Source organism: Dipodomys ordii, unplaced genomic scaffold, assembly GCF_000151885.1.
Source record: "Dipodomys ordii isolate 6190 unplaced genomic scaffold, Dord_2.0 Scaffold15, whole genome shotgun sequence".
Classification (NCBI taxonomy): Eukaryota; Metazoa; Chordata; class Mammalia; order Rodentia; family Heteromyidae; genus Dipodomys; species Dipodomys ordii.
The window spans coordinates 12662058-12671263 of NW_012267231.1; the positions used below are offsets into that span (position 1 = coordinate 12662058).

Below are 9206 nucleotides of genomic sequence, written 5' to 3' on the forward strand. Positions count from 1 at the left end.
GGCAGGGAATGTAACTACCAAGTCCTTCTTTTCTCCTGTCTTTAATGGGTACTAATCCTCAAAGGCAAAAAGGGGGGTCTTAATCTTGCTCAGTCCTCCTTCCTCCTCCTGCTTTCTAGACAGTCCTAGTCCTATCTGTCCACCTGTCCTATCTGTCAGTCTGCCTACTGGGCAGATTATGCCTGCTGTAGGCTGGTGCTGGTGTATCCAAAGAAATACCTAATTATCTCAAGAAGGATTGCTTCATGGTCAAACTGGACTGTAGGAAAGTTTTGTTGCTTAAAACTGCCTTGTATCTCATCATAGGCTCTTAAAAGCCAATCAATTAACTGCTTTTTGTGTCACTGGGACCAAACACCTGAGGATAGCAGCTTATGGAAAGATGTTGTTGACACGCTTTCAGAGGGTGTCATCCATGGTCTGTTGGCTCCCCATGGTTTGGGCCAGCTATGAAGTGGAGCATCATCTCATGAGAATGTGGAGATTGTTCACCTCATGGTGGACAGGAAGCAAAGGAACTACAGGAAGGGTCTGTGGTAACATACAGCCTTCTGGTACACAGGGACACATACACACTGTGACTTCCAATTAGGCCCTCCCAATAATGCCAGGGTGTTATGAATCCATGGGATTGATTAGGTTCTCATAATCCAACTGTCTCTGGAAATACTCTTCTAGGCATAGCCAGAGGTGTGCTTTACTAATCTCATAGGTGTTTTTCAACCCAATCAAGTTGACAAAATTAGACATCAGTTGGACACTTGAACACTAACATTGTCTTGCTAAGTGACTTGAGCCCACACGGAGGTAGACCAGTAAGAGACTGCCCTGATGAACAGCCTGTTGGGGTAGCCAAGCTCGCAGAGACTACTTGGCAGCCCTCATGGGCTCCTGTTGGAATTTTGGAGGTCAGCCAGAGGACTAATGTGCCCTCTCAAAAGAAAATAACCATTAGGTTTGGCCCTTACTTGGAAGAACTCAACTTCAATTCATTGTCAGAAGTAGATGATATTGGAATCATGAAACTAGAGATGGGAAGTTAGCATGGAAGGAACAGACATTTAGGAGGACTTCAGCACAGAGTTCACACAGATCAATTGCTCACAGTCTTGTATTTGTTGAGATGACTCAGGTAAAGGACATCCCCGCTCCTGACAGAGTCTCTTCACTGGTGAATTACTAGACACAGCATTGGTAAAGTAGCAGCAGCAGGGGAGACCAATGTCTCAGACAGGCAGTAGGTGGGTCTTTGAGGAGTACATGCTCAGGGCTGACCTCTGGGTTACATGACTTTGAAATGTGTTGAGGCCTAGCTTTGTTCTCTTGAAGATAATTTGGCTTTTTCTAGGTCTTACGCATGTTCATGTATATTTTGGAATCAACTTGTCAAGTTTTCACTAAGCTAGAATCAAGTTGAGAAGATAAGTCAGGCCCTATCGGGTCATACCTGTAGTCTTGGCTTTTCAGGAGCCTTGAAATCCTACTATTGCAATATGAAGCCAGGCAAGCTGGGCAGGAAAGCCTGAGAGACTCTTACCTCTTAAAGATGGGAGTCAAGTGGTAGAGTGCTAGCCTTTAGTTAAAAAGCTAAGGGACAGCACCTAGGGCCCTGAGTTCAAGCCCCAGAACCAGCATTAAAAAAAGAAAAATTTTAGGAAAGAGTAGCTTTCTTTCCAGTGTTGATGCCTGCATCTTCTCATGCATGCACTCTTGTGAAGATACCTGTCTTGCTCTAGAATTCAGGGAGGAAGTTTCCCCATCGCATACGCTAGTAACTGCAGAGATTTATAGATACCCTTAATCAGGTGAATATGTCTGGAGGGATAGAGTTACCGAAGAGCAGGTCTTCTGCTGGTGATGACTGTCTCTAATGTTTTCCTTTGGTTTTGTGATATGACATTTCCAGTCATAGCCTGCCTGAAGATACACAGTTGTTTGTCAGAGCCTTGGCCCAGGGCCACATGGTGGGTGCGGGACATGTCCATCTCCACCGTGGCACTGAGATTGTCGGGGGAGGGAGGTGGTGCTGGTCCCCAGAAATAGGTGAAGTGCCAGTGTCTGAATGGCAGGTGCTCTCCTTATAATGCTCTATCCCTCTCTCCTCCCCACACCCCAACTCCTGCTTTCTGCGAACCATAGGCATCCTGGAGTTCTTCCACCACCAGCTGAAGGACATCGTGGAGTATGCAGAACTGAAGACAGTGTGCTTCCAGAACCTCAGGGAGGTGGGAAATGCTGTCCTCTTCTGCCTGCTTATCGAGCAGAGCCTGGTGAGTGCTCACCCCAGCCAACTCCAGGTCCCCCAGGGCTGCTCCCGGCTGGTGACAGAGACAGTTTGTGTTCTCTTTTTTTTTGTTCTTGGGTGTGCCAGTCCTGGGCATTGTCCCTTAGCTTTTTCATTCAAGGCTAGCACGCTATCACTGGAGTCACAGCTCCACTTCCAGCTGTTTGGTGGTTAAGTGGACTTTCCTGCCTGGGGTGGCTTCAAACTGCAGTCCTCAGATTTCAGGCCTTTGAATGTCTGGACTACAGATGTGAACCACTGGTGCTCGAAAGGACAGGCCCGCGATTCCCTGTACACATTTTCAGAGCATGGCAGTGACCCCACAAAGCCTCTAGGATCTGAACTGTTGGGCTAGCAACCTCACATTAGCAAATGGGGGGAAAAAAAGGATAAGTTGTGGCTCATGTATCAGGGAAGCCCTGATTCAGAGGCCCTCCCAGGGACCTGTGTCTTATGATCTAATGATTTTTTTTCCTCTTTTCCTGAACTGCTGGGTAGACCTTTTATCCATGGTAGTAAGGGGGGACTGAAGCAGTTCTACACTCTCATTATCCTAGCACTCCTGGGGTCAGTGGGGACCCTTAGTGAAGAACTCCCTACAGATACCCTATACCCCCTCCTTTCCTGCCTCTCTTTCCTTGTACCAGTACTAGGGCTTGAACTCGGGGCCTTGGAATTTTGTGTAGCTTTTTCACTCAAGACTGGCTCTCTACCACTTGAGCCACATACCTCCTTCTGGTTTTTTGCTGGTTAATCAGAGGAGTCTCATAGACCTTCCTGACTAGACTGGCTTCAAACCACAATCCTCAACTCTGCCTTTTGAGTAGGTAGAATTACAGGTGTGAGCTCCTGGCATATTTTGTTATTAATTTGGGGGAGGACATTTTCATTGTCCCAGAGACTGCTACTAGCAGGGTACTTAGGAGTGTTGCTTTTCTATTAGAAGGCAAAGATGTACCTTACCTTCAGCACCAGGTTTCTCTGTCCATCTTTGCTGACTTTCTCATGTGACTTTTCCTTTCTCTGCTCTAGTCATTGGAAGAAGTGTGTGACCTGTTGCACGCAGCCCCTTTCCAGAACATTTTGCCGCGAGTCCATGTAAAAGGTAAGCCAGTGTGTCCCCAGTCCAGAGTTCAGATTGTTCTCTACCAAGTGGCACTTGCAGTGGGCAACTAGGGAGCTAACAACCAGTGTTGGGCAGCCTTTGGTGAACCATAATCATAATCCCTGGAGAATTGTGCTAAAGTGAAGAACTGAAATATCTATAATTGAAGCAGCAGAATGTCTAGTATTTTCTTCAAAATAGCATGGGAGGGCTGGGAATGTGGCTTAGTGGTAGAGTGCTTGCCTAGCAATTCCTTAGTACCACATACACAGAAAAGGCTGGAAGTGGCTCAAGTGGTAGAATGCTAGCCTTGAGCAAAAGAAGCTCAGGGTGCTGGTGGCTCACACCTGTAATCCTAGCTACTCAGGAGGTTGCAATCTGAGGATCATGGTTCAAAGCCAGCCCAGGCAGGAAAGTCTGTGAGACTCTTATCTCCAATAAACCACCAGAAAACTGGAAGTTGGCTCTGTGGCTTAAGTGGTAGAGTGCTAGTCTTGAGCTGAAAAGTTGAGGGAAGCCCCCAGGCCCAGACTTCAAGCCCCACAACCAACCAAAAAGAAAACAAAAAACTCAGGGGCAGTGCCCAAGCTCTGTGTTCAAGCCCCAGGACTGGCAAAAAAAAAAAAAATGTTCTTTTTGTTTCATCTTTGGATTGCATGAGGATACACTAATTTCAAGTTGAAAGCAGACCCCCCCAAATAAATACATTACACATGCAAATCAGTATAGATTAAAATATCAAATGATACTGTGAAGATTGAACTGTATTGAGAGTGGGGAGGGGATGGGGAAGATGAGGGAGAATGAGAAAAGGGTGACTGAGCAAAGTGCATTGTGCTTCTGACATTGAACCCCCTTTGCACAATTACTTGATAAAAATAAATATTAAAACAATATGCATCAAATAGGCTGGTTCTATAAAGCTGTCTCCTTAATGTGAACCTCTCGTTTCTTTATCAAGGTGACATTTTTGCAGTATTTATTGTACAAAGGAGTGTAATGAATTTTTTTCCTCCTGCAGAGGGGGAGAGACTGGATGCCAAGATGAAAAGATTGGAATCCAAGTATGCCCCCCTACACCTTGTCCCCCTGATTGAAAGACTGGGGACCCCACAGGTAAAAGTGCTCTGTGACCCCCCCATGGTGGACTGCAAGCTAAGCACCCCAACTAGAACAGTGGCAGAGTGAGGAGCAGCCTAGAAAGTATGAGATCAAAAAGTGTGCTCATCTGCTTGGCTGTGTCTCCAGAGTGATTCATGGCAGAAACAGTGGCATGCTTGTGGAGCTTAAGTAAGCTGATACCAGGAAAAGGCTTATATGCCTCACTTGGCAACAAAGACATACACAGTAAATGTCACATGTCCTTGTCCATCCCTTCACCATGGAATTTCTCATGACAGAAGAAACTGCCCGATGCCAGTGGCTCACACCAATAATCCTAGCTACTCAGGAGGCTGAGATCTTGAGGATTGCGGTTTGAAGCCAGCCTAGGCAGGAGAGCCCATAAGACTCTTATCTCTAATAAACTACTGGAGAGCAGGGTTGGGCAGAAGTGGCCTTGTGGCTCAAGTGGTAGAAGACCAGCCTTGAGCAAAAGCAGCTCAGGGACAGTGTCCAGGACCCAAGTTGAAGCCCCACAACTGACAAAAAGAAGAAACTAAGACCACAAGCAAGTGATCCAGGTAGAGAGAGTTGTGTAATTCCATGTTAGCTTATACTCGATCTGGCCTTCCTGGCCTTGTCACTGGTACCATTTTGGACAAGATAATGCAGTAGGGGCTGACTTCTGAACTTTTCAGATATTTTGTGACATCCTTAGCCTTTAAAAGGCCCATTAGGTGCTACTAGACTCACCCTATTTTATGACAGTCTGAAGTGACTTGAAGTAAGTTTTAGAAGTAAAGCCACTTATTTTCTTGATGCTCCATGATTATGAAATGTGTTGTTTAATCATGTTAACTATACAATGATTGGCATCTTTTTGTTTCTGTCATTTGTAGGGTTTGAACTTAGGGTTGGGGTGCTGTCCCTGAGCTTTTTTCACTCAAGGCTAGTGCTCTAAAATTTTGAACCATAGCACTACTTCTGCTTTCCTGGTGGTTAACTGGAGATAAAAGTCTCATGGGCTTTCCCACCCAGGCTGGCTTCAAACCGCAATCCATAGATCTCAGCCTCTTTAGTAGCGAGGATTAAAGGTACAAGCCACCCTGCTCCATCTTTACTTTTTTGCTACTTCCAAAAACCCTCTTGTGCCGACTTAGCATTTTCTGTAGGAAATGAGAAGAGAGCAAGGCACCTGTGGCTCACATCTATAATTCTAGCTATTCAGGAGGCTGAGATCTGAGTTTTGATGTTCGAAGCCAGCTCAGGCAGGAAAGTCCATGAGATCCTCTCCACTTAACCAACTAAAAAGCTGGAAGGCGAGCTGTGGCTCAAATGGTAGAATACCTTAAGCAAAAACACTAAGGAATAGTGCCTAGGCTCTGAGTTCAAGCTTCACTACTGGCACTGGGGGAAAAAGAAAACATAATAGGGGATGGGGCCATGAGTTTGGTGTAAGCCCCCCAATACCTTGCCTCCGCCTGGAACATGTGCCACTTATGCTTTGTGTAGCAAATTGCAATCGCAAGAGAGGGGGACCTGCTGACCAAGGAGCGGCTCTGCTGTGGCCTATCTATGTTTGAAGTCATCCTGACGCGGATCCGGACCTTTCTGGATGACCCCATCTGGCGTGGACCTCTGCCCAGCAATGGCGTCATGCATGTGGATGAGTGTGTGGAGTTTCACAGGCTGTGGAGTGCCATGCAGTTTGTCTATTGCATTCCTGTGGGGACGCACGAGTTTACGGTGGAGTAAGTATGTGCTCAGTAAGATGCTTTGGAACAGCACTGAGTAGCAGTGGAGGTAGCAGAGCTAGTGGTGGAGGAGGTGGGAACAGAGCTCGGAGTCCAGACTGATATTCACGTTTTTCTGAAAAGGGACCAAAGTGAGGCTTTTTCCCAAATGGATCCCACCATTATCATCTGGGCAGTTTCTGAACCCATAGCACTTGAATGCAAATTGGGTGTGGTTTTCTGGATGGTAGGTCCACTCAGGTCTTTTTTTTTTCTTTTGTGCCAGTCCTGGCGCTTGAACTCAGGGCCTGGGCCCTGTCCCCTGTCCCTGAGCATCTTTAAAGTGCTCAAGGCTAGCACTCTACCACTTGAACCACAGAGCCACTTCTGGCATTGTCTGACTAGTTTATTGGAGGTAAATCTCACGGGCTTTTCTGCCTGGACTGGCTTTGATCTCAGCCTCCTAGGTAGCGAGGATTACAGGTGTGAGCCACTGGTGCCTGACTTCCACTTCTGCCTTTTTGCTGGTTTAACTAGAGATATGGGAGACACTAAGACATTCCTGCTGGGGGTTGGCTTTGAACCACAATCCTCAGATCTCAGCTTTCCAAGTAGCTAGGATTACAGGTGTGTGCCAACAGCGCCCAGCCGTAAAGTCATTCTTCACCAAGGCCTATGATCTAGAAAAGGTCAGGAACGAGTGCTAGAAGAAACCAAAACAGGATTTCCTTCTCACTCCAGGAAAACTGCCAGCTATTCAGCATTCTGGCTGAGGAAGGGGGCGAGATAAGCAAGAGCAGTGCAGATGAGTGATCAGTGGCCTTCCCCCAGAGACAGGATCACAGGAAGTTTCCTGATGGCTTGTTTTTTCACTGTTTCTTGCTCACAGGCAGTGTTTTGGTGACGGGCTGCACTGGGCTGGCTGTATGATTATTGTACTTCTTGGGCAGCAACGGCGCTTCGCTGTGCTGGATTTCTGTTACCATCTACTCAAGGTCCAGAAACACGATGGCAAAGATGAGATTATCAAGAATGTGGTATGTGGACAGAGATCTTTAGCTATTTATGGATGTTTTGCAAAAGTGCCAAACATTATTTGTTTACTCATTTACTTAAAGTTCTTTTGGAGAGTCATGGTTTCTTATCCTAAGGCATATACGGTTCTACCAACTGAAATTTTCATCCCACAAGCAAATCTACATATAATTGGCAAGTAAAACAATCTGGAAGATGTTTTAAAAAAAAAGTCATTTTCTCTTCCTTCTCTTTTCAAGGTACCTAGATCTACTTCCTATCTTCCCCTGTAGAATCGGCATTTTGAGGTTGCTGGCATAGTCTTCCAGTCTTCTGACTCCCAATGTGCTCTTTTGGGGGGCTTTTAAGATCTTTTTTGTCTTCGTGGAGTCAAGGAAGTATTCAGCCATTACCATTTCAATTACTTGTTATCCTTTCTTCCATTCTCAGCTGTGGGGACGTCAGTTAGACTTACTTTAGATCTTGCTCCCAAACCAGTCAGCACTCTACCAAGGACAGAAACACTTTCGCCGGTTACCTCAGTTTTCTAGGTCAGCAGAGCTCTTGATCATCTCACAAAACCAAAATCAGTGTCGGTACCACTGTGTTTCTCTGGAGCCCCAAGGGATCCAATGCTACCAACTTCATGCAGACAATTGGCTCACTCATTCCCATACGTGAGACTGAGCTCCCATCACCTGCTTCCCTCCTTACCCCCATGCTTTCCACATGGTTTTGAGTCTACTATTGCTGGAAGATACCGACTCAGCTTCTCATCTGCCATCATCACCACCGCTTTCCTGTCTTCTGCTAGATGAAGGTCTCTGCTTATACTGATTCGACTGGGTTCACCTGGACAATCTAGAATATTCTCCATCTTAACAGTCCATCACCATAGCTGCATCTGCAAAGTCCCTCTTGTAAGGTAACATATTCACAAGTGCCAGGGGCTGAGTGTGGACAGCTCAGGGGGATGGAGAGCAATCTAGTTCCCACATCTCCATTTCCTTGGCATGTAATCTTTTTATAGTCAAAGCAAGTTCAGTTGGGTTCTTCCAATCTTAATAATTTTATCTCAACTGAAATTTCCCATCTCACTTCTAGTTATGTTGGGGATTATTTAAAACTGTTTTCTTGTGCTGGATTTTTATTTGCAAGCTTTTATTGAACTTAGTTTTCCTTCCAAGATTTGCATTTGGCTTCTCCTCTTGGCTTTTTCCAACCTGGGACCACTTTATCTGAAAGAACTATCTCAGCTTCTGACGGAGTCTCCAACATGTAGTCCAATTTGTTATAGCCCAGGGGGCGGCCTCATCCTAGTGCTGCTGCCATGTGGCCGGGAAGCAGCTGTGGTATCTGCCTCTGTGCTGTCTCCTTTGTGGACAGAAGCATTCATGCTTTCTAAGTGAGAGGCAGAGACAGAGACTGCCAAAACTTAATGGTATGCTGTAGCTCCTATGTGGGCAGTGAGTGTCTGGGAGAGAGACAGACACAGGGCCTGCCAAAACATACTGTCTGCTTTATCTCCTGTGTGTGTGAGAGAGAAAGATCATAGGAAGGTCTGCCTAAACATGCTGTCTGGTGTGTGTGTGTGTGTGTGTGTGTGTGTGTGTGTCTGCCTAAACATGCTGTCTGGTGTGTGTGTGTGTGACAGCAGGAAGGTTTGCCAAGTGTGTGTGTTGTGTGTGTGACAGCAGGAAGGTTTGCCAAGTGTGTGTGTGTTGTGTGTGTGACAGCAGGAAGGTTTGCCAAGACACAGTTTGTAGTATTGACAATCTGGAATTCTGGGGCTTATCTTTTTCCTAAACATGGTGTGTGTGTGTGTGTCTGGGCTTATCTTTTTCCTAAACATGGTGTGTGTCTGGAATTCTGGGGCTTATCTTTTTCCTAAACATGGTGTGTGTGTGTCTGGGCTTATCTTTTTCCTAAACATGGGTGTGTGTGTGTGTGTGTGTGTGTGTGTGTGTGT

The 9206-nt window shown here is 46.1% G+C and overlaps 1 protein-coding gene across 2 annotated transcripts in view; it reads left to right on the forward strand.

The window, feature by feature from the left end:
* The window catches only part of Cyfip1 (cytoplasmic FMR1 interacting protein 1), a 66453-nt gene that overhangs the window by 55602 nt on the left and 1645 nt on the right, over positions 1–9206 (forward strand). For both annotated transcript variants that reach the window (XM_013012034.1, XM_013012035.1), the window contains exons 26-30: positions 2140–2270; positions 3317–3389; positions 4411–4505; positions 6003–6241; positions 7113–7260. In XM_013012034.1, coding sequence (XP_012867488.1) covers positions 2140–2270; positions 3317–3389; positions 4411–4505; positions 6003–6241; positions 7113–7260 — 686 coding nt within the window. The remainder of the gene's footprint in view (positions 1–2139; positions 2271–3316; positions 3390–4410; positions 4506–6002; positions 6242–7112; positions 7261–9206) is intronic.